This window comes from Opisthorchis viverrini (assembly GCF_000715545.1).
Source record: "Opisthorchis viverrini unplaced genomic scaffold opera_v5_645, whole genome shotgun sequence".
Taxonomy (NCBI): Eukaryota; Metazoa; Platyhelminthes; class Trematoda; order Opisthorchiida; family Opisthorchiidae; genus Opisthorchis; species Opisthorchis viverrini.
In genome coordinates this window covers 16883-42940 of record NW_008752313.1, presented here as the reverse complement: position 1 = coordinate 42940, position 26058 = coordinate 16883, and the positions used below count along the sequence as shown (strand labels likewise).

Sequence of the window (26058 nt, the reverse complement as noted above, 5' to 3'; positions counted from 1 at the left end):
TAAGATCGGGGCATTGTAGAAGACTTGCAGCACATTTGTGTTGTGACGAGCTCAAAAAAGGCTACCGTAAAAATCGCTCGCACCCCGCGCCACAAAAGTTTTCGTGATTTTCCATGATCTGGCATGGTGGTTTTGAATTCCACCGTCGTCCCATACATCCTCTCCATCCACTGGATATTAGCAGGCCGTGTAATTATCTTCTGCCCGTTGGGACATGTTGAGCATGTCTATGCGATGAGCGTAAAATGAGACAGAAAGTATCTGTACAAGCCTCTTTCTAAGATATTGCTCGGGAGATACGGAGAGGAAGCTTAGGCATGGTGGTCGGGGTGTGTGTGTACCGATGCCTAGGTAAAGGTCCCATCAGTAATACCNCTGTACAAGCCTCTTTCTAAGATATTGCTCGGGAGATACGGAGAGGAAGCTTAGGCATGGTGGTCGGGGTGTGTGTGTACCGATGCCTAGGTAAAGGTCACATCAGTAATACCCGCAGCAGGAATTGGAACAACCGGAAAGGGGAGCAAGCAACCACTGGCGTTGCAGCAGCAACTGAACTAAAAGATAAAATGGCTAAGGTGGTGTGAAAGGCTTTAATGCGGTGTGTGTACTGGGACATTTCCAAGGGTGGACAAGATATTCAGTAATAATTAACAAAGAAATGGGCATCAAAAACCTGTGGAACTTTCCCACAGTTGGTCACATACATACACAGCTTGGAGGTGGCACAAATGCCTTCCCCACGGGGAGTGGGGGGTGTAGTACTTGCATGTCGGTATACGTGAAAGCCAGAAAGTCCTTTATGAGTAAATCAGGTAGTTCTGGCTTTGCATTGAAGATGGTTCTTGGTTTGCTGCTGAATGCTAGAAAAAACTGCACAAGGCCAAAAATCAGAGTACCTAGATGATACAATGCAGCACAGAAGTAGACAGTTCAGGCCGAACTGTGATCACATTGTTTCCTCTTGTTTGGTATCATTTTGTTTCCGCTGTTGTCTGGCAGTCCTCCATAGGGCCTCACGTTCTGCTTTCCAGGCAACGATACGAGCCTTCAAATCAGGTACTATGGAAGAAGGAAATAGGTGCGAGTTAACCTCAATACAGATGTGTATGTAAGCGGCTGAAGATAGAACAATGTTTCATCAACTGAACTCCAATAATGGACACGAGAAACGTAGATGTTTATCCAGTGAACCAATGCGGCACAGAACAACAATACTCATCAAAGCCTCAAACAAAACAAAAACCACAAGTCTGAGGAGTAACATACATGGGATGAGATCGCTCTCTGTAAGTGGCATCCGGTTGAACGGGTCAGTTTCTTGGTTCAACAAGTGCCGCATAATGGTGCTGCGATCAACCACGGCCTGGGACTGGGGCAACATGACTGGATCGTCCATCAAAGTGCTTATCAATGTATCACAGAACTCAGTGGGTATTTCTCCGTAATCCACTTCAGTTCTATTGCGTGCGAGTTCCTCAACCTACAAAAGATAGGCAAGACGGACAGATCGGATCGCTCCGTAGCGGAATTCTTGTGGCAACATATTTCACAAGGCCACCAAATGCATGAAAACCACTCGGCTCTTGTTACTCAACAAGATGAGCGTGGGTCCCTTTCACGCCTTTTCGATTTCACAAAATTGGGTATTGTATCAAGCCGGAACGTCTTAGCTTAACTGGGTACTCGTTGCTAATGTGTGGCTAGTTGTCCACCATAAACCTCGAAAATAAGAAGTCCATTGCTGCAGCAACGAATCTGAGGCACCAAGTGCTATTTCTACAGACTGGTTGGTGAACGCTAGTAATACGGAAGCGCAAATAAGCTGCTGGGGCTAGATGGGATCGTTGTCCTGGACTAGAGCTTCTATCATGCAACAGTTCCCCTGTAGTTTTCAGACCTACCCACAATTTCGACACCGATTCTGGCCATCAAGTGAGCGGATCTGGATTATCGATGATTATTGGAAGTCGCCTACGATTTTGGAGGTTCCATCCAGCAGCCTCATCCGAACCATGGCAATAATGGCTTTGCTGTGGGCCCAGAGACAGATTTTTCTGGGTCACAATGATCGTCCAACTCGTCGCACAATCCGTGGTCGGAGAATTTGAGTATACATTCAGAACGGGATACCTGATCACCTAGCCTTCTTTCCAAAGCATTTCTAGTGAAGCGGACTAGAAAGACCCTATAAATACCGTCTCAAAACAATAGCCACTATTTTTTGTGGCAAAAACGCACGTAGGTCGTCATTTACATAAATGAATACACGAGATTCATTGTGTGTCTGTAGCATACGGTCGTACTTTCTCAGTATACATTAGAAAAACACGTTCCTGTCAACCAGTTTGAATGAGTGGGACTGGTAGTCATAATAAAGGAATTGTGAGTAGCGCTCTCTTGAGGTGAGTACTTGCCAGTTTGTTCTGAATTTTGGCAGTTCCAACCAAACTACACAGGCACATAGGTATTAAAAAAAACATGTCTGGTGAACCTGACGGAAGATTAGCAATATTAACTGAGTTATTTAGACACGACATCTCCAAAAAAGTGTCGTAAAAAGATCAGCTTCATTATGATTTAAGGAGGATCGTGCGGCAATTATACAGAGACGATAGCCTATCCAGTTATGACGAGATACGTAGCGGAGGCATAGTGCATGTGAGATCGCGTTGAAACGAGGATCATTTGTATTGCCCTGCAGTGGTCTTCATAGCGGAGCAACATATTAGTTGGTTTTCTGACAAGCCTTATACCTCTTGTAAGGATCAAACCGTACTCTGGGAGTATCCTTTCTTCAAGGGGATTACTGCGTCGAAATAGATCTGAAGTATTCATTGGGCGACCATGAATCCGAAACTATCATGTACTATTTACTCGTCATGACATTCTTCCCCAATTGGGAACCTCTGTATCGTCATCATCGACAACATGACATCAGTGTTCAACACTGGTGCTTCGCTCAGTTTAGGGTCCTTACATAGCATCTACCCAAGAAAAGTCCCCAAATCGACCGAAAAATGACGTAAAATTGGGAGTTTGTCAGTGTTTGGGGGGGGGGGGCATTTCTACCATTGAAATGTGAAATGTTACACGAAATCCATACACTGAAAAGCAGAACGCGTATATGAAGATGGACTCGGACTCTACTAGACGTACCTTTTCGCCGAGGCGAGCAAACATGTCAAGCTCATTGGGGGTTTGTATCCCGTGGCGAGACATGAGGGAGTGCGCCTGGGCAAACAGGTCGTGCGAATAACACCGGTCGTCTTTGGCCACAGCAAGAGCAAATTGTCCATCCTCGGTGTCCAGATGTCGATAGATGGATACGATTTGCGCCAGGAGTGTTTTCGGTGCCCATCCGTAGGAGTCCGGATTGCGGACCTTGAGTCTAGTGCATGAACAATAACAAAGTGACCNACAAACGGACAAACAAGCTTCCTCGGCATTCCTTTATTAGTTTAAAGTATAACCACAACGCAATGTTGTGACCCGCCTTACGATGGACACAGCAAAGGAAAAAAAACTCTGAAAGGGGGTTATATAGGAATATAACAGAAAAGAATGCTCACTAGTAATTAAATTGTTTGTAAAATGTAATGATAGCAAGTCCACATCTGTACATCATCATCACTGACAGCGATACACCAGTAGAACATCATCACTATCTTCAAATGCGGAAAGTCGCATACACGTTGTTTAGTCGTTATGGCTGTCAGATTTTCGTTCGGCGATGATCTGGGGAGATAGGGGTGGCATTGGGAGGTGGCTGGTATAATTGGTGCGTGAATACAGATGTCTCGGTGGGGAGATCGGGAAAAATGGCTATGCCCTGAAGGCAACAGCACGGACGCGTGACTGGTCCATGTCTGTCAATATTTCTAACCACTGAGGGAGAGTTCCTTCGGGGTTTCCATAAAGAGATCACCTTCAGTGCTACAGCTACTAGACTAACGTCGTGGCGGTTCTCATACAAAGCTCACGTACCCTTTTTAAAGACAGTCACCGATGTGCCCCATTCTCCAGGCACCTCAATCCTCATAGCACCAATGAGTTTTTTTTTCAGATGAGCAACCAGGGCTTCTCCCCTTTTTTGGAGAGATTTGCATACAGAATGTCCGGTGATGGTGCTTCCTCACGTTTCAGCAGCGATATTAATGCTTTCTTTTTTCTTCTAACGGCCTGCTAAGGTTTACAATCCATTGTATCCAGGGTTTGCGTTGCAGGGGAGGGGGTAGCCGAACTGTTACTTGATGTGTTCAATCGGCACTTCTGAATGAATCTATGATGCGTCATTTCAATAAATGTTGTATTCTTTTGGTCAATTGATCATCCAAAGGCCCAGGTATTTCCGGTAGCACAAACTTTCAATGTTCAATAAAGACCTCGGTCTTCCACCATACTCTTCACTATCTGGCGCTCGATGGATTTGCAGGCGACGGCGTACTCGTTGCTTGTTGGTGTAGGTTTCCATGCATCAATCAGGAGTAGCGAGTGTGTCCGTGTTCCTTTGATCGTATCGAAGATGTCGAACGCCGCTAGCATAGTTCCTTTCAAGTTTTTTCTTACCATACTTCATTCACCTGCTCTTTCCCAGTACGGTGTTGGCTTACTGCATATTATGGTTCAACTGGCTCAGATTGGTACTGGTGGACTATGCTAGCTCTCCGAAAAGGATGGATTGGCACGCTTCTTGCTGATTTGCTAGGGTTCAAAGCAAAGCTAAACGTCAAACCGGTTCGCACTACGGTGTGGTCTAAATCATGCTGTACACATCGAGGCAGCCTGCTAATGTACTGTTGCCGCAGTGTCCAAAGCCGAGAATATTGGACGTCACACCAACCTTAAATAAACGAGAACTCTGACCGTTAGCTGCCAAGCGAGCAGAGAATCACCTTACTGTTGATCCTGAATGATTAATGTGTACCAAATCTACATCCTCGTGCATTCTGTATCAGTTCACTCTGATGGCTTATGGGCACCTACAGTATTTCAACTCCTAGCTTATTATGGAGACCATCAAGGAAGATCACTAGGACCTTTGATAGTCTTGGGTGTCCTTACATGAAGCATAGATATCGCACATCAATCTGGGGTCCCGGTGCTTGTGTGACGTGACTCGGCCACGCAGTGATCCACTAGATAGAGCACTCGTTGGTAAAACCGGAGGAAGCAGATCCTATTTGAGCTTCTATTTTTTGCTTTTTTGGTTCCATGTCCAAGATTGAAACAGTGCTTCAGGAGGAAAAACATCAGCATAGTTGAAAACACCAACGAAATTCCATTGTCAAACTCACGAGCTACACTTGGGGCCGCAAAGCTGAACCAAATTGAAATTGAGCATGGCAGCCAACTTATCGACTATTTCTGGTCGGAGGAAGGGTGCTTGTATTTCAGAGGTCAAGTAAAACAGCATGTTCACAGTCTGATTGGCAAGGGTCAAATAGGACCGAACCTGGATTGATGGTGGAGAAACGCATGGGAAACAAGCTGAAGAAAAAGGACAAACTTTGAAAAGGTACGAGAAAAGTTCTAGTAATGCTCACTGGGCACAACAATCTTTGACAGGGAGACAAGGATTTGTTATAAGCCAGCTGGTTGACAACAAAAAACCTTATAAATCAATAGCCGATTAAGTTTCCATCCCCCCGTTGTTGCGATACCAAAATCCTCAATAAGGGAACCCCCCTGGGGACAAATCATTTTCTACAAGCTTCTCCAGTAAACAGACAAGATGAGAAACATCGGAACGGTTGGAGACGCGAGTCACCGATGGACCCGATCGATTCACAACTCGCATGATAATAGAAAATGTATTTGCATGAGAAACGTAGAATAACGGTACGGACCACTGTATCATGAAAACCCCAGTAAAAGCATATCACCCTCTCACTCCAGTCTGTGACAATGAAAACGTTTCCTGGTAAGCGGTCAGTCATGGAAAGTGACGATGAACAGAAGTATGTCAACGTCATCGATGTGACAGCAATGAGGCTAATTATAACGATGATGACGATGACAATGATGCTAACGATGACGATTAGCCAGTGTCAGTTTTTTTTTGAAAGATAACTGCGTGCAAAGTGAATCCTTTTCGTTTTGGATAGTCTCTCTACAAAGCATGTAGTCGTATATGGCCGCGATAGTCATGATAGGCTGCTTGTGTTAGGAAACATCGCACTAAAGAAAACTTCCGAAATGAACGGTGATGAGAAGTATACATAATTCGACAGGGCGATAGTTTTGAACCCAACTATCACGCGGACAGGACATACCTGACGTTCGTGCGTTTCCAATTCACCCATATGAGTAATCTGTTGCTGTCGCGGTAATTCGGACCAACGAACCGTATCGTTTCGCAAATCTTGCAGCTCACGTACACGCTTTAGGCCATCCAGAGCTTCTTCGAGTAAGAATGACATGTCATTGATGACGCGATTAGTGAATTTGATAAACTCCTGTTCATTCGATCTGAGGGAATGGAAACGGAAGATCCGAGATGACATAAGTCGTCATGTTGCCGAGTCCAAGAAACGTAAAATGACGTTCAGGGGATCCCATGTCTGAGAATGCATCGGTGTGTCTGACAGAAAAACATCCTTCCATAGTAGTAGTAAATACATCTCCAATCAGTTGTCTTATGGGATCAAGCAGAAGGGTAGACGTTACAGATACAATAAACCATGCCGCAAGACAGACCATTCCGAAAAATAATACTTAAGTAAGTGAAACCTACCATTCATATCGAGACATGCTATACCATTCTCTGTTCGTATTCACTCGACGTTGCACATCTGAAGCACTTAAGGTGGACAATTACTCCCGCCCGTCTTAAAAAATCCCTCTTGACAGCTGTTTTCAAAATCCCAATGAATGCTTATCATCATTAATGATAGAGCCTAGCCTGTATTCAGCACCGATACTTCACTGCCACACAACTACAAATCAGTACAGCGCCTAACTGTTCGGTCGAGGTATCTTACATATAACTATCAAACTGCGAAACCCAAAGCGTACGTGCGACTGGAAGAAACGTCATTCATTCTAGCCTGCCTACAAACAGGAATGCAAATGGTGAATTTCATCAAAGACTAGCTTTTCCTGACTGCAATTGATTTTCCGGTACTAAAGACAGCCACGCACCGTAATCCATTTGTTAGAGATACGAGCATCCGCCTACAGTTCGATATCTGCTAGTTGGGCGCACTCAGTAGGGTTAACAACTGTTGTCTCCCTGAATGCAGACTCGGGAAATCAACTCATCAGTGATTAATGACACTGGCAGACATGGCTCGACCACGCAGTCAGTGGCGCTCCCGCATCAAAGTCATCGCCTTCAATGCATATCTGCCAGTTTCATGCCGTCAACTCCAGTGCTTCGGTATATCTCCTCCATTTTCCCGGTGACCGAGATTGCAGCGGTTGGAACCAAATTATCCTTGGTACATGGTGTATAGCTGGTAAACTGAAATAAACTGAACATCAGCGCGTTTCACCTGAGAAATTGTATAAGTTCTATCGCATCTCTGGATGCGATAGCTTATAGGCGGCCTTTTGGAGTAGCCTTTCTGGAAAAAAAGCGTGTATAATTGTGGAGTTCTCTAAATGGTGGTCTTTTTCCTTCGCATACTACATTATGCGCTTCAATGAGTGATGTTATGTACAACCCGTTGTACTGGCCTATATTCAAAGGGCATTTTCTTGGGGATACTAATGCGAAACCATATGCATCATCATATTTTTAGGATGTTCATTAACGACCTTGGTTAAAATGTCCTCACATTATACATACAAACAGGGTTTCAGTTTTCGTTGGTGTGTGCGTTACCTAGTTACATTAAAGTAGGCTAGTAAAGTGGAATTCATCTACCTACTTAACCGCGGATGACGGGGAATGGTAGCGAATCGCTTTTAGGACACTAACCTATCTCTAAGCATCGTTTTTGGAAATCACAGTAGTATATCATGTTCTCGTAGCTTAAAGTCATGTCTAGAAACTCAAGATGCACTCGAAAAAGAGTACTGCGGGTAACAGTGAGTCTACTTGAAGCCTAAATGAGCGAAAATTCAGCAGAATTTTTCATCCTTGCGACATCGTTTCCCGAGTAATCTTCGTTGGGCATTGGAAGTGATCTCTCGAAGTTAAACCTCAGGGAAGAGGTGAAGTGGTCTTAATTGGGAGGGCAGCCACTTTGAGTAAGAGCTAAGTTGAGAGGAACACCGTATTCAGATGAATCCCCATTCGACAGCAACTCAATTTGGAAATGAGTGTTTGTCGTAGCACAAGTGCTTTTTCAATGACAAATGTGACTTTATATTTCTGTTGCGAAATTTCGGCTTTCTAAGTGAATGTGAGGAGAAAGTCGACAAAAAACGTAGCCTCCAGATGAACTTTGCGAGTAATCCCCTGTACTAGAAGGGCTGTAAATGGAAGCGCGGGCAGCGAAACAATACATCCGTTGTACGCCCTTGATCATTGCAAATGTATCTGATCAGTGAAAATGAAATCCAACAGTCTATTTCGGTGTACGCGTATCGTAGCATAGAAGCAGAAAGGCTTCCAGATGGCCTAATATGTTAAAAGTCAATGGTATATTCGAATGAATCACTGGGAAGGAGCGCAACCGGTTTTAGGTTTCAGAACGAAAGTGTACTAGCCTAACCCTGGAAGAGAACCTAGACAATCTTAAAAAAGAGGACCTAACAAAAGGACCAAGAGTCGTCACTTGCTACAAAAGACAGCGAACTGAAGGACCTACAACACAACACTCAAAACAAGGAAACATACTCAGCTTCTCGAATGAACAGAGTTTTGAGAAAACCTTCGCGCCACCATGTGATAAATATCGTGGAGATGTTGTATCGGATGGAAAACTTGTCATAGAACTCATTGGTAGCACCTGTGGACTCCACGTTGATGTAGAACTGAATTAATGAGCTCAATAAATGTGTTGTGGATAGGGGGTGAAGCTTTACCGCAGTGTGAAACTCATTACCACGACCGCTGACAGCAGGATCACAGAAGAACAAAACCTGTTAGTGGAAACGCCAAAACAGATGGTTTAGTAAATGCACTAAGCCAAACGTAGTACGGAGAATGATTCCTGTAACCATATTTGCTCCCTATTAATGATCGATGAAAAGCAAGTTCACCGTTGAATTTGACATAGTGCAGTGAGCACTCCGGTTTGCTCACTACAGCAGGGGTAATTAGTATGAAGTAGCAAGCTAGTTACGGGGCGGAGCCCCATTGAAAAAGGTCCCACTAGGAAGAGCCCCCCACAGAATGAGCCTTTTTCGACTGATTGATGTGGATATGTTTAGATGGCAAACTTCCTCAAACCACTTCATAGTAGAAGCCATTTTATAGGATCTCGATCCCGATTCGATAGGGAGTGACTACTCGCAACCGTCTCAAAAGCCATACTTTTCTTCGCCGCACATCACTTCGACCCTACTAACACCTTACCTAGGTTTCTGTGATTGATTTAGAGAAGCAGCACATCAGTTAAGACTAACTAAATGTTTCTATCTTCTTTTATTTATCGTCGGTTATTTATTGAGTTTCCCCACCCGATGCGAACAGATTGTTTGACGCATCAAAGGAAATCGGAAAATTCGGAATCCAGAAAAATATACTTCTGCACTGTAGCTGAGGAACCAAGCACCTGATAAACACACCGAAAAGTTTATGCAAACAAGTTGTCTCTTAGTGTTAATGCGGATTGCTGTGAATTACTGTCAAATGGTCTTATATTGTAAGCCAGAGTTTTCCCTTTTAGTCCGAATCGCTTAGAGACTTGGGACACCGGAACATACAGGAGTACAGATTGCCATCTAGTCATTTGATGACTATCCACAATTAAATGAGTGCCTACAGTTCTCCAAAGTATACCTAAGCAGTCCAGGCCACAAAAGACTAAATAGGAAATTAGGCTTATAGAAACTGGACGGCTAAACCTACCTGATGTCTCTCAAGGAGGAAGGAACTGCTGCTGGACTGTCAGAATTTTCAGTAATCGTATTAAGTGTTGACTCAAGACTGCAGTGAACTAAGCACAACATCACAACGAGAGTGAATGTCCAAGAGGCATAGTCACTATTATCGACAGCATGGCGTAAATGTTCAACACTGACGCTTTCCTGCCACACAACCATAACTTGTTTGGGAGCCTTATTATGGAGAAAAAAGTGGATGAGGAGTAACTTACTGTTATCCCATCACAATCGTTTAGCTCTCTATACCTCCATCACTCATTCACACACTCGTTAGAAAGAAACAACGAGAACGCTTTTGACACCGATTAACAACCATGCAGAGTGGATCGCACGGAAACACACGGTGAGTCACACCGGCAGCATCAAGACGTTTCGTAATATTTCATCCCTTTATTCGAGGTTCTCCGGTCCGCTACTCTCAGGCTGCACGTCTTACAGCCACACAACAAAACAGGCCGTACTGTGGTCTGATTAACAGGTCCGTTGAGATTCAGGGATATACCACTTTGTCGCCATATGTATCTCAAGTTAGCAAACGCGACCCGAGCTTTGAACATTCCGGTATTGCCTTACCTGTCAGAGCTAATACAACTTCCAAGATCCGTAAAATACTCCACAACTTCGAGGGCCCCTCTTGGATTGTAAGTAGCGCCTTCAGTAACTGCAGGTCCAGGAGCATGACCCTGCACTTTGTGAGTGCAAAGCGTATCTCAAAGCACGGGGTGATTTTGGTGAGTTCATCCAAAAATGTCGGCGCCTCTTCCGCTTCTACGACGAAGACCATTCCATCTGTATAGTCCAGAGTGAACATGATGGCTACGAAGACCTTCTAGCGTTCACCCCATTACCTCATCAGTCACGAAATCAGATAGAATGGAGAGCTTCTAGCGTTCACCCCATTACCTCATCAGTCACGAAATCAGATAGGAATGGAGAGATGGTGGGCATCCACCTCAGAATTTACTTTGCATATGGGGGAGCTTTCGAAGTACTCACGCACACGAGCATATTATATTGACAAACTTTCATGGCATTCCCAACTGAACAGGCGTGTTGTTACTACAGGTTGAATAAGCGCGATGTTTACGAAGAGTCTCTAATCAAACAACCGCATTCGTTCTAAAAATAAATTCCTCAGGATACTGTAACTCATCGGCAACGGAGTAGCTGCTTGCAAGCCTTAGCCCTTGCCACAATCCATGAGAGGTGGATGGTTAGACAGATGATAACGGATGCCCATAGTCATGTCAGGAAGTATTAGAGGGTCGACACTTACGAAAGTGAGATCTGTTTGAGGACAATATGACAGGATTCTATACAAAATCTCAGTACAACTCTCGAATGAAGAGCCAGATCCGCTGCTGTTCGCGAAAACAGGACCTCAGGACCGCCCAGAAACAACCAAAATGGAAGTAATAACAACGAGGCAGTGACCAGGAATCTCAACACTAAACAACTGACCAAACAGGCACAGAATGTAGTTATCAGGATAACAGGCTTTACTTCTATGGATGCCACAAGTCTTGAGTTTCTCGCCAGCCTGTAGGCAGCAATAAAATCCGCTGTACTGGATGAAAACCCTACAAAATGACTCCATCAAACCGTTGTACCATCTAGCACACGCAGTTATAAACCAGTTGTTGTTTATCCAACACCGTCATGGAAGGGAAGGGTTATCGTTTTGAGTCAAAGGCATGGCCCCAATGGCATTTCGCACCCTGTCAACAGATGGACGTCTCGTCGTTCCGTGCTAACAACGGAAAGTTTTATTGCAAATTCACTGAAAAGCTGTTATTATAAAATCCGCTGGGATTTTGAACGTCCTTTATTGAACGAGAACGGAGAAAACTGAGAATAATAAACAACTTGAACTGGTTCATGAGATCTAGCTCTGTCCACGGAACAATTGTCCGTATATTGATGAAAGGCCACTTTCTAGGATTATGCACTTTCATTGCAAGACTAAGGTAACACATTTCACTAACATGTGACTTTGTTACCAACTACTGTCAAGCGGTAGTAGTTGTGCAGCTAATTGCACATTAGCAGGATTGTCGGAGTCTGATATGAAGACTATGAACCACTTTGCTGAGGTTATCCCCATCCACTCTGCATCTTTTGCAATAACTGCGGTGTCACAGTGCATAAACGAAGGAACTTCTCATCGAAATAAGCCCCTTGCAAACTACTTATCACCAGAAAACTACTGACTAGTCCCCGAAAAACTCATGCAAAAACTTCATTCCCCCACCCCGCGGAGTAGGAGGCAAGCAACTTAATGCCTTCTTAGCTGGAAAGAAAACTGACCAGGTATGAAGTCCAATCTAACAAAGGCGTTAGCGACAAAGAATCGGAACTTACCTCTATAAATTTTGCCACAAGATACGGGTTGCGAATGAAGTGAGCATGACAAATCACAAATAAAACTAGAGTGACAAGCATATTCTGAGAAGAACGATCGATCGGCGGGATGGGGGTATTGGAGAAATTCCTGAAAATAAACAAAGAGAGACTTGAGGAATAACGAGAGTCCTAGAACCTGGAGAAGACTGGCGGTGCAGAAACATTCGATTTGTATTAGGGCAACTTAATGAGCTGGAACGGTATGGCTTGAAGCAATGAACGCCCCAAGTCGTGAACAGTAGAAGTTATTCGAAAGACCAACAAAGCAACTCAGTCAAACTTGAAGAATGCTGTGTGGCTGATCAGTGGTACAATCACAAGTTCGGCAATGGCATAATGGAGCACTTGAATTTACCTGTAGGTCGTAGCAGACAGAAGCCAGGCTACTTTTCAGTGAGATCGTAATGTGAAAGTTAAATCAATCACAGAAAAGTAGCTTTGTGGTCTACCATCATAAGTCTGATGCATGACAATTGATATGCGACACCCCCAGGTGTATTAACAGTATTGCGAGGCCAAATTGTCCAAAGGTTGGTTTCTCGATGACAGTAACTCCAAGCGCTGCTACACACCATTTCGCCTTAAAGTGCAGTTCACATAGCTTGATGCCTTTCTCGGCTACAACTTCAGCCTTTGGCTTGTTTGTATCAACCTATACTATCAGATAGACTGCACTACATGACAAAAGCTGCGCACTTTCAATTACAGTGCCTTCGCATATCACAACCATGAAACAACATTTCGTCTAAAATAGACTTTCGAATACCGGTATCGTTAAGGCGACTGCATGAATCCAGATGGAACTGTACGACATCCCTTGCGATTTCCTCTCGTAATATTGCCGGATGTGCCCTATTATTCGGCCTTGACAGTCACTTTAAAAATGCACCTTATGGTCATTGGACAGAGTGAGTCACAACTGCGCACTGACGATGTCCCTTCGAGTGGAGAAGAAACATTACCCAGGCAATAATAGCCAAGCATAGCGAACAGATCAATGGCCATCTGATCAACCACCGGTAAAGTTGTGTGGGTGCGTCGCACCACCTAATAATACAGGAAATGTGGACATTTGGCAGCCAGTTCATCGGTAACACCCTTCCGACGCCTAGCTGCCAGGCTATCCGAAGGAAGCATAAGGGCTGGGATAGTGCCAAGTTGCTCAAGCCTAGACCGGGGGAAGTCGAGAGGCAGAGGTCGGGTCCGAACCACGGTCAGTAAATTCACGCTCTAACCACTTGAGCCATCGCGCCTCCTGGCTGGCAGCACTTAGCTTTCGAGTCGATCCTCAAGAACATGTGATTTACAAACACCTTTGTGGTAACGAATGGCCATCTGTGATTAGACCACCGGTAAAATGAGGATATTCCACGTGGTCATATGTTATGTTCTGCGCATGAGAACACTCGCCGTCCGTACATCATTACCTGGTTGCATTCATCTTATGTGAGGTACGGGTTCAACTAGCTGACCCCGCACAGTACTAGTTTTTATTAGACTGACAAGAATAGACAGCTGATCTTCTTCATCTGAGCAATCATAAGCAGGGCCGTTGGCTTAGTTTACACATCACAGTTGTTAGCCCTGAGCTTCAAGCAACTCGAAGCCGGTTGTCAGTCGTTTTTACAAAGTCACTTGCTGAAATGATAAAACATCGCTGTGCAGCTGGACGCAGGTTTTTTGGATTTCACTGTTACGCATGCCTTAGAAAGTGGAAAAGGTAGAGTTCCAAGGGTCTGCTGAATACCTCATAAACATTCCGGGGTACCGTCTCATTTGAAAAGTCTCAGGAGAATTCAAACAGAATTCCGATCAGTTGCAGATATCGTGAACAGTCATTTCGTAGCTCATGTCTTGAGCAGCTTGCATTCAAAATATGATAACTGATTTCTGTTGTCGTCAGCAACGTTCATTATCATTAATTATTACCGATGTTAATATCAATATTGTTGTTATTAGTTACTGGTAACCGAGATGTCGTCATTTGAGGATCATGTGATGTGAAGTATGTAAAGGATAAACGGCCATCTATTCTATCCATATGCGAGGCTAACTGGAAACTTCATGCTCCGATTACATTTCTCACACATTGGATTATCACTGAACCGTCTCGCAAAACATGCAGACGACAGTGCACCTGGTCCGGCTATTGTTTTGATCATTTCAAGGCTACTGTTGTGGACAGCATGATTAGCTGATTTAAACAACTGATACTACTACCAGAGTAAGTTGATTATCGGAATCACAATCAACTTTCGTCACAATCGTCGAAGCAGTATTGACTTGTACTGGACGTTCCAGTGTTACCATTGGAAGAAAGTAGTGCTTGTCCTTTGCTGAATGATATGCCGCCACTTTCGATTAAACGTCCTCTTCTGACCGTTGGTGCGTCGAAACTAGTTCGGATTCAAAAGCAATCATTCGAAAAGTTCGGAAGACCGTTCATCATATCCAGGTGGACAAAAAGCATCCATAAACAAGTAAGAGGAATTGTTGAATCAATTGTGTATATGACAAAAATGTCTCACTGTACCATTCGGGTATTAAAAAGCATAGATTTGAAACGAACTAATAGGATTTCGCGACCTACCTGAGAACAAATACAAGGTAGTTGGAAATTTCATCCAAAAGGCATTCGGGCATGAAGGCAAAAAGTTCAGGGGCTGTGCTGCTAGCCGATAAACCGGAAACACTATAGAGATAGAGAACAGTGAGGAAGAGTTTGAACATAAAATTCATAAACCGTTGGTTGGCAGTTTCCAAGGGACTTACAATCGTGACACAATGTTTAATAAACCTGGAACTGAAAACTGTCGCCATTTCAGACGCGTTTGAAAGAATTTGCTGAAATTACTGAAGAGTAACGATACTGAAGCTCTTCTTCCAATAAAAGTCCAAAACGATCGGTTATGTACGGCAATTATGTACGTTGGGATTCAACAGGGATAATCATAAACCTACTCGATTTATTTAATCCTGTGCGACAGCAGTGTGCAACCAACTGACAGAGCAACTGCCATTAATAATGGATGCATGCATTTTTCCTAGCGAGGTTTTCCGGACACCAAATATCCAAATATCCGAATGTTCGTACATCACGAGAGATAGAAGTAAGGGTGCGCTGATTGTAGTCTTTTTGTAACAGTGCCACAATGCTGATGCACGGGCCCATGTCCATTCACATAAGCAAACACAGATGGCCACACGCAGTCAGCTGCTGTAAACCTAAGGGGAAATTTAGCACATTACACCTTGTGAGCACATTTCTTCCCATGACATTAATTGCAGAGGCGGCTATTGTCGACATCAGTCAGTTTACTGGTTGGTGTTCTCATAATTCGTTGCTGGCTCATACGCTGACAACACTCGGTCGCTCCCACTCAGCGCAGGACTGGGTGAGGAAAGCTCTGCAAGGCAAGGCCCAATCGGCGATCTGTTGCCGGACATAGTCAATCGCTGCTTGTTGCAATCCCTAAAACGCATGTTTCCGGTTGGAACTCCGCAGTCTCGGTTTACAACCAACATCTTGCTCAATTTAAACCTCGAGGAAAATATGCCAGTCCTCTCCCAGAATATGGTTGTGTATTCTTTCTCCTGCTGTTGTTTAGCTGTGCACGTTGGGCGCACGAAACGGCAACTTTCTAAGAGAATACGAGACATCCCTTTTACCGGAACACTATTAGACTCAACAGTTCACCCAAAAGCTCAGTTGCGTCTCACTTAATTGACTGTGGTCATGTAGTCAATCCGAATGAGCCGTTTCGTGTACCCAATAAACTACCAGTATCGATCCAAAAGCGTCACTTGACTACAGCCGAAGCAGTCGCCATACGACTGCGAGACCCGGTACTGTGCTGTCAAAAACGATTCGCACCAACGCTGAGTTTGCCTTGGTCATGTGACACGTATCAGCCGACCAAGTGACTCAACGGCCCTCTACCCCGTCGCATAGCATCCAACTGGATGCGACATGGGGGTGCAGACAACTAATCATTCGTGTATTCACGTTTTCATTTCACTAACCAATCTTCGCTGTGTATCTGATTTTCCACTCCTATTTTAACCACTATATATGTACTGACCTGATGACAGGATCGCGAAGACATTAATGTTCATCACTCTCTTCTTGTCTCATAAAAGGTGACATTCCCGGGTAATAGAAGGACGCTGGTCTATTCAAACCCCCCTTTCCAGAGGCTAAGCTAAGTGAAAAAGCCAGCAGCAAACCATTAAACGGAAGGAGGCAGGGTCTTACGGTTGATGGTCGGCAACACGGAGGAGCAGTTTGGACAGACTGGCGTAGTAGACGGACACGGCCTGAAGTAGACCGCGATGCAAGAGGACCACATTGCAGCAGAGTTTTGACCGTTCTTGACGTTCCAACTCATTGTTCCATCGTTCCAAAATTGTTTCATTAGCTCGAATTTGTGCTGAATTAGGGAAAGTGGGATGACAGAAAGATAGACTGAATCAGGCCAACGCCAAGGTGCACTTGCCTGAGTAAATGATCTTCAGAAATGATCAAAGAACCACAATGCCAGGTGCCACTTCATGCACTCAATTTTCGTCTTTCAGTTTATATCATAGGGAGCATTTTGCTCGAATGCTACGCTATCTTCTTCATTGAGAATGCTATAGCCAGACGAGTGAGTGGTAGGGAGCTGATGTTAGAGGGCAAAGAATACAGAGTGCTTGCTAGTCCCCTCAAAAGAAAACACTCAGAACTAGATGTCGAGTCGAAGCAAAGTACGCCCTTCCTCAGGAAGGGCGTACAAGAAATAGAGGTGGCGGAGGGGTATCTTAATTCCTTAAGCCGATGGCGCTAGTTACACCTTAAACCGGAAGATTAATGGCACCGGTGGTGTCACCCGGAGGGAAAGCCCATTAAAGAATTTCACCAAAAGTTTTTTGTCCTTTAAATACAGCAGACCCGTAATTTGGTTAAAGCCGAGTTGCTCAACTGCTTTAAAATGAACAGGATGCTAAGCACAAATGTGACTGAGTTTCAGCTTTAGTTTACCAGCTGTAGGTTGCGTATGGAGTTTACTGCTTTTAAGGCGGCGATCTCCATGACCACAGACTGATCATTACATGGAAATCGGCTGATGTACTTCGCAGCACATTCAGTGACGTCAGCTCGGATAAGATGGATCTATTAGGTTGGCCTTGTGAACTAGAACAATGAGTAAATAAGAACACCCTGAAATGTCCCGGTGGTGGGATCTTCAAGCAGTCATTCCTAAGAGAGTAGTTCCAATGTCGAAAACATTTTATTCGAAAGAAACCACATCCGTGTTCATCAGACACGCGGTATTACTGACAGAGATGACGTACAAGGTAGCGTTTAACTGCGGTGTCTGCGAAGGCAGTATGTAGGTCCCAATATGTGTTAGTCACATGTGAGGCGTACTGGCGATGCCTATGTTCGCATATTGGGTAAACTAAGAGGCTGTTGAATAGCGGTACAGTGACACATGTTTAAACACGAACCAAAATGTTCTGAGTAACCCCACATCCATTAAAATGAACGAACAAATATGATTTCAACTTTACTCAGACCTAAAGCAATGCACTACACTGCATCTCCTTCGGAACGAATCCTTCCAAGTAAACAATTCCCAAACCGTTCGCTTTCCGGCGAGTAATTGCTGTTCAATGCAGATAGCGATCTCTGTTATAAGAGCTTCGTGAGTATAAGGTCCAGATGTGCTCATAAAGCTGACTAATTCAACCCAGGCAGATGCACTGCGGACCTGTAGTGTGCAAATGCAAGACGACTACGAGGGTAATCAGACTGTGGAAACACCAATCCTGAAGACTGCCAGGGATCCATGATACTCAATGAAGATGACAAAAACTGCATAGTGCTCCTCTGCCTTTGAACATAGGATAACAGGGCTTTGCAGACTGTTTGGAAGTCTTGGAAAATTTTCGCTTATAAAGAACGATACCTCCAAGACATGCTAGGTTATTGGGCCGACTGATCTCCTTCTTAGACATACGCTTTGCACTCGCAACTTTGGCAATTCTGTCAACGAGGAAGATGATACGTCCTACAGATAGCTATTGCCGCCAACACAATGAACAAAACTTACCCGCGGGGCTGTTTGGTCCAGCCCACTGACCACGACTGGCAGACAGAAGCTTGATATTTCGGGTTAAATCGGCTATAACCTGAAGTCGACGTTGATATTTACGTATACTCGCCTGAAAGCCAAGCTGCATTGCCCAAGCAGTGAGAAAGAAACACTCGGTGGAGAAGTTGAGTGCCGGCCACCCGCCGTCTGCGCGAACTTCGGCATCTAAGTGGAAACAGTGGATAATACAGCGATTAAGTAATAATGGGAAGAGCCAGAACAGCTATCGTGATTCGAAAGAAAATATACGCATGTTATTAGAGGTTAAGAGGTCATGACTAGCTAACTGATTTTTTAACGGGTTATGGATTTCAATTAGGGTTTCCGATGTGCGGATGATGAGTACACGTAGTGTACAGAAATAGTTGTTTTTAGTGACAAAACGCAAGCACATCGTTTTACGGTGGGTGGGTGGACAATGCAGAGCTTTCTGTAAATGCGTAGTGTTCGAAGTCCTAGCGCACTTACTCAAAGTGTGAATAACATTCGCAACAATACAAAAAATCTCATATGCACACAGCAGTAAAGCATTCGATGCGAGTGGCGCTATGACGAACACATACCGAGGCGTCTCTCGAAAGCCATCACTGCTTCCCGGCTACCATTGATTCGTGTGACGTCCTTCAGATCCCAGCGACAATTAGGATGAAACAGGTAGCGCGAATCAACCTAAATAGGGAAAAAATAGTCAGTGGCAAAATGTTCGGAAACCACACGGCAGGGTAGCAAGTAATTACAGTTGGGTGCACCGAAGTGTAGGATAAACGAGTTGACAGGCGAGGATTTCAGTCTAATCAGTAAAGTCAAAACCGTCCGGTTACGGTGGCATCTGGTTCAACCACAGGAGGTTTACTTACCGGATCTAGGGACCAGAGATTAGTGGTTCTTTCTGTGTCACTTAGTTCACTCGAGATAGCTCGCTGCTTACGGCACAAATTTGCTGAACGCAAGGCCTGTAGTCCGAATCCAACCAAGACATCGCGACTTCACCCGTATAAACTTGGAAAACCTGACAGTATCTCGGTCTTCGTGTATCTTTCGATTGGCATCGTAGCTACGCACCGAAAGCCTATTACTGTTGAACGACTGATTTCGCTGTTTGGTAGAAAAGTAAGGGAAACAATGTTGCTAAACTTCAGACAGTCTGACGTAAACTCAACTTGGCCTCTCTTTGGCTGGCTTATTAGACGAGTCGTCCATTTAAAGTAATGAAACTTTTGCTCGTTAACCATACCACGCGTCTGTTCCTCAGGTGTTAACACGGAATGGCTCGCCTATCAGATCCACTGCTTCCTCCTGGTCAACAACGGATCAGCTTGCCAGCAACAATTAACAGGCTTTATTCCTCTCGCATGAGAAATAACTCAGTGGGTCGCAAGACGTCTCTCAATAAAGATGAAGGGTCAGTAGAAAACCGGAGAGTGATTTTAGTGTTCTAGTGTTTTATAGCATGGCTATAATAACCAGGAATTGTTTTGTGGTAAACTGAAAAACGTACGACAAACTGCGAGTGCTTCTATCCACTTCACTGTTGTCGCTGAACAGTGTACAAAACATACTCACAATATTTGTGTAGCTTCCTCCTGCTCTACTGTGCCTTATGGCACTAAGTTTTCCTGGTTAATTAGAGAAGCGCATTTCGATGGGGTCAGGAGAATACACACCCTTCGGACACTGCAGACGGGAGAATTGAAGAGCTAAACCACGCTAATGCGAATGCATATTCAGAGTTGATTCAAACACTGACACAAAACAAGGAGTGACAAGTGTTCGCAAAGTCATTATTCTACTGAAGGGATGGAGAAAATGTGATCCTCTGCTGTGACAAGGACATGACGTAGGGGGCATCGCTGGGTCAACCCAAGTACAACAGCAAAAGAGCCATTTATTCATGAAAAGGAGGGGGGAAGAAGTGTTCCTTGTTCGTATGTTGTGTGTACAGGGGAAAACTCATTAAAAAGGCTTTTTTTATTAACATTACTACTTGCTTGGAGTTTCTTCATAATAAGCAAGCACTGAAAGGGTGTCTCACAGTTTTGGTGGAACAAATGGAGACGGCATGTGGCGACGTCCGACCGAAGCGGATAATTAGTCAGATCAGACCATTTGGTTATACTACTTTGTTTAACACCTCATAGGTACTTCATGTTGAGCTGAATGCGTTCTATGAGAGATTTTAGGTTGTTAGTTGGGCCGGCTACTAGGTTCGAGGAAATCACTTCCTCATTGGAAACAATTGCATGTTCGGTAGGCTTCTCACTGGGGAGGAGGCTACTAAACTGATACGGCCTATTTAGACGTGTAGCACGGAAGAAGGCGCTAGCTGTTGAGGCGAAAGTGTCTTCAACGGCAGTTATGGTGTAGTAACCAAAACTTCAGACACAAGCCACTCTCATTTTATTAATTCTTCAAAACACAGAATAGGAGGCCATTATGCGAAGAACAAAATATGACCAGAGTCCTACTGTAAAGACCCCAAGGCACCACACATCCAAAGAGACTCTTACCGAGTCCACATTGATCGGGATACAGAGACGTTGGAACAGGACAGAAATATTGAGCATGAAACCCTCACCACTGAGGAAACGATGATCGCATTGGATTTTCGCGTGGTCTGCATTAGCCCGCAGGACATTGGTTAGGTAGTCGAGCATTTCGGTTCGGGTGAGCTGCAAGCAAGAAATCGACTCATTAGATTGCACTATTTGGAGTCAATCATTGGACCATAAACAAATGTATCACGGTAGTTTCCAGCAAAAAACGACTACCTAGCATTTCTATTTTATCCACCACGTATCTGTCGTTGAAACTGACAAAAAGTGGACTGCTGAAGTGATGTGAACGAATGTGACATAAATGAAAGTGTCTATTGTGATCGAAGGGAAACAAGTAATGGATCGTGCGCGATACATAACCAACAGAGTGGAGCGCATGTAGATCCCCACAGCGGCCCAATGCTACTGGGAGCATTGCAAGCCTGTTACAAAATTGGCTCCTTCTCTCGCAATTACTCCCAGCAAATCCGAGGATTTTATTGCTTGATTTTTTGTGTCAACCTTCAAGGCTCCGGAAAACCACATCTCAGCATCCCAGCTTTCTACGTTCAGGCACAATGGACCGTCCTGAGTCTGCGTACAATCGACTACATCCTCAGCATGTGCTGTGACGGTCCCATTTTCCATAACGGTCTCTGGTTTGCTGTGCCGTCTACCATAGTACGCCAAAAAACACGACAGCCTGGGACAAATTGAGGTAATCAAAGATTCTCACCAGCAGCACTTAGTCAATATGGACAGGAGCTGACATGAAGCCACCGACGCCGGTTAGCAACCATATAGTTCAGTGTCTTCAATCAAGCACAGGTAGGGTGACGTGGACCTCATCCTTGAAGGTAAATAGCATTGACAGCGTCCAAAATTTTCGTAATATCCTTCATTCCCTTCTCCTATGTCAAATACTCTCCACCTCTAGGTTTCCGCCACTACAAATTAGGCATATAAAACGAGGCATTTCTTGGCGAGCGAAGCTCGGCATGCGTGATACACGGCCCAACCAACCGAGCTTACAATGATGGATGCATTCTTTGAGTGAAGTAACTTTTTCTTTACCAACTACCAGTTTACTGATTACCTGATCGCGAATTCGTTCTTTCAAGTCGATTCAGGCGATCTTTCCGAGAAATCGGTGATCGAAGGCCTGAATGTGTCTCGTATCTTCTGCCGGAAATTGCCAAATCTCGCAGCCATACAACAGCCCGCAGTGTAGTCCTATACACATGCGTGCTTTAACACCTAGTGAAATGTCTTTTTATGCCACAAATGATGCAACTTGGCAAACACAATTCTGGCCGTTGAAATTAATGAGATGACTTCGTCTACCGCCAGAGCTAACGCAACTATCGAGATACGTATAGTGTTCCATAACATCCAGGGGAGAGATGGCTCAGTGGTTGGAGCGCGAATTTACTGACCGGAAGGTTCGTGGTTCGAACCCAACCTCTGCCTCTCGACTTCCCCTGTCTAGGCTTGGGCAACCTGGCAGTCGCTCAGCCCTCGTACTTCCTTCGGGTTGCATGGCAGCTAAGCACCGAAAGGGTGTTATAGATGAACGGTTATTAGTTATTATTATTTAACATCCAGGATCACTCCTTGAGTTCTTCGAGGGGTGATAAAAGACTGCCTAACTGAACGATTCAGGAGCTCACCTTTTTACAGACAACTGAGTCGTTGCTATCAGGGATCGTTTTGCTAAGTCCCTTCCTCATTCGCGTTTTATTCTTTCTTCACAATGAGGCTTTCAAATAAACTATAGTTGTAGGGCAACGAAGCATCTGTGTTCCACACGAATAATGTGGCATTGATGACAATCATCATCATCCTCTTCAATGACAGCAACATCAGATGGAAACAATGGTTTTTCACGGTCGTAAGCGGTGATGACGACGTTTGTACGAATGATTGCATATTTTATAAGCTGCAGCTTTTTCTCCACCAGGCACGTGGATACTGATCAAAACATATACTCTGGGACCCTACAACATTAAGGATTCCTTGTACAAGAAGCAAAATAGCTGAGTCGAAAAGGCCTATTGTGGGAAATAACAAGAACGAAAACAAGGAGGGGACATCTCCATGCTAGTCGTAATTTAATTGATTAATTGAATAGATTTTATTCTAGGTTGGCATCTTATCAGCCACGACGTCCACTGGACTCGCTGTCAAAGCAGACAAAACCCCTGAGACTCACTTTGCCCAATAACGTTTTGACAAGACTGAACTGCTGATTCCAAATCAAGTCGTAGGACAACCGAAGTGCTTGAGTGGTTCGCTCCGCTTCATGTTCCAAATGCGTGGATTTCGGAAATGCGGTTTCCACTACAGTCGGCTGGAATTAAAAACAGGTGAAGCTTAGTCTTGGTTCTCAATGCCTTGAAATTTATGGAGAAAAAACATACCATTAACGATTAGCTAGATCCTAGAAGTCCCCAATCAAGCTCAAGTCTATGGGAAATTTCATCCACTTCGTCAGCACTCTCTTGAAAGTAGAACTACAAGCCACACTGTTCAAGCGCCTACGGGTACGGAGAATGCAAGGTTCGTGGCGTAGGGTGATAACGCAGTGCGACATTCAACCATTGCTGAGTATCCTCCGAGTTTGGCAGTAGGTTTGCATAAAAACTGTTTCTAGAAACAGTTACGCTGCCGGACTATACGTGTTGTGACCGAAACCTGAGTGTCTGGTCAATAAGACGAGGAAATAAGTCTGTTTGTGGATGAGGCACGCTCGCGATGTCCACAGATTACACGGATGGGTGCAAGCGGGCCTACGTGATCAACCATTATCAACCCTTCATATGGTTCCTGAAAACATGGAAAACAGGTTTCCGTTGGTGAATGAGTGAACCTAACCCCGAATATGTGATCCCAAAAGTGATTGGAAAAAACAAGCAAGTGTACAGTCGCATCAAACCCCGCTACTCACAAAATTCAAGTAATCAGAGCGTAAATGGAATCTTCATTCACTGGAGTGTCAGCCATGTTTGGGGGTTGAGGCTGATCGTTGCAACCACTGAGAAAGTGGCTGACATAATGACTGTAAATAGGTTCATATTAGTTCCGAATAAGAGTAGAAACTTACATCATCGTCGGCAAACACAGATGCAGCGAAAAAGGGGCCAAGGAAACTGAGTCGTTCCATAGTACGACCCTCGATTGCCGATGAATTGACGGACGGTGGGTTCCAACAGGGTAGTTTGACAATCTAGGAAAAGCGATGCGCGTTTAGGCAGTGTTGCTCAAAATTGACTGTGGGAATTACGAGATAAGCAAACCCATAAAACAAAAGCACAGTAACGTGGTGGATGGCTGCAGTTACTGCCCAGAAGTGTACCAGCACCGTTATCGAACCCACTACGATTCGCTACTGGCAATGCAAGGTTCGTGGCGTAGGGTGATAACGCAGTGCGACATTCAACCATTGCTGAGTATCCTCCGAGTTTGGCAGTAGGTTTGCATAAAAACTGTTTCTAGAAACAGTTACGCTGCCGGACTATACGTGTTGTGACCGAAACCTGAGTGTCTGGTCAATAAGACGAGGAAATAAGTCTGTTTGTGGATAAGGCACGCTCGCGATGTCCACAGATTACACGGATGGGTGCAAGCGGGCCTACGTGATCAACCATTATCAACCCTTCATATGGTTCCTGAAAACATGGAAAACAGGTTTCCGTTGGTGAATGAGTGAACCTAACCCCGAATATGTGATCCCAAAAGTGATTGGAAAAAACAAGCAAGTGTACAGTCGCATCAAACCCCGCTACTCACAAAATTCAAGTAATCAGAGCGTAAATGGAATCTTCATTCACTGGAGTGTCAGCCATGTTTGGGGGTTGAGGCTGATCGTTGCAACCACTGAGAAAGTGGCTGACATAATGACTGTAAATAGGTTCATATTAGTTCCGAATAAGAGTAGAAACTTACATCATCGTCGGCAAACACAGATGCAGCGAAAAAGGGGCCAAGGAAACTGAGTCGTTCCATAGTACGACCCTCGATTGCCGATGAATTGACGGACGGTGGGTTCCAACAGGGTAGTTTGACAATCTAGGAAAAGCGATGCGCGTTTAGGCAGTGTTGCTCAAAATTGACTGTGGGAATTACGAGATAAGCAAACCCATAAAACAAAAGCACAGTAACGTGGTGGATGGCTGCAGTTACTGCCCAGAAGTGTACCAGCACCGTTATCGAACCCACTACGATTCGCTACTGGCTGGTTAGAGACATTGTCAGGCATGGCCCAGTCGCGCCGTCAATGGCACTCGTGCATCCAGACTATTGCCCTCAATGCATAGCTCCTTTTCCAACCCTCCCACTTGACAGCCCACTGACAGTCCTGGATTTATGCACCAATTTATCATCTCCCGCCTGCAATACGCAGCCACCTATCCCCCCCCGCGAATCATCGGTGAACGAAACTGCGGCAGCTACATCCACTGTACGACGGAAACGCGGTTATTACAGCTGACAATGATGATGATGACTGGTTGTTTTTGGGGCGAATCGTCAACTTCTCATCCGACAAGAATTCATAAGTTCGCCATTTCAAACAACAGCTGGGTCACTCATCCAATTTCGATTTCGTCACTTGGAATATTCACTGAAACCAACTACATGATTTCCCCCGCTATGTATATCAATGTCTTTCTCTTGTCGATAATCCTCTAGCACGGGAGTCATGCACCGTTGTGGCACCAAAACTAAGCAATCAAGAGAGTAGGGACATCCTATGAGAGAACGACTGACTGGATATCTGGTATCATGACATGAACTGTTTTTTTTTCGCGCAGTGTGCGATTTCACAGAAAATGGAAAATGATGGAGAAAATCAAGGGAAACAAACTTTTTCAAAGACATACAAAGGCTGTTGAATCGGAAATGCCATTTGAATTCAGGATTTGGCGGCTAAATTTTGCTGGTAGACATTCTCTGTATCAAACACGGCAAATTGAAACCAAGATGTTATG

The 26058-nt window shown here is 44.5% G+C and overlaps 1 protein-coding gene across 1 annotated transcript in view; it reads right to left on the bottom strand.

The window, feature by feature from the left end:
* Positions 1 to 512: 512 nt before the first annotated feature.
* T265_11921 (hypothetical protein) overlaps positions 513 to 26058 on the bottom strand; it is a gene marked incomplete at both ends in the record, with an annotated part of 41237 nt that continues 15691 nt past the window's right edge. Inside the window, 15 exons of the mRNA XM_009178746.1 lie at positions 513 to 1059; positions 1267 to 1480; positions 3157 to 3388; positions 5295 to 5452; positions 6273 to 6468; positions 8786 to 8922; positions 12358 to 12487; positions 14990 to 15091; positions 16655 to 16829; positions 18495 to 18701; positions 19100 to 19205; positions 21044 to 21205; positions 23283 to 23420; positions 24174 to 24296; positions 25016 to 25138. Of these exons, the coding sequence (XP_009177010.1) occupies positions 947 to 1059; positions 1267 to 1480; positions 3157 to 3388; positions 5295 to 5452; positions 6273 to 6468; positions 8786 to 8922; positions 12358 to 12487; positions 14990 to 15091; positions 16655 to 16829; positions 18495 to 18701; positions 19100 to 19205; positions 21044 to 21205; positions 23283 to 23420; positions 24174 to 24296; positions 25016 to 25138 (2316 nt within the window). The remainder of the gene's footprint in view (positions 1060 to 1266; positions 1481 to 3156; positions 3389 to 5294; positions 5453 to 6272; positions 6469 to 8785; positions 8923 to 12357; positions 12488 to 14989; positions 15092 to 16654; positions 16830 to 18494; positions 18702 to 19099; positions 19206 to 21043; positions 21206 to 23282; positions 23421 to 24173; positions 24297 to 25015; positions 25139 to 26058) is intronic.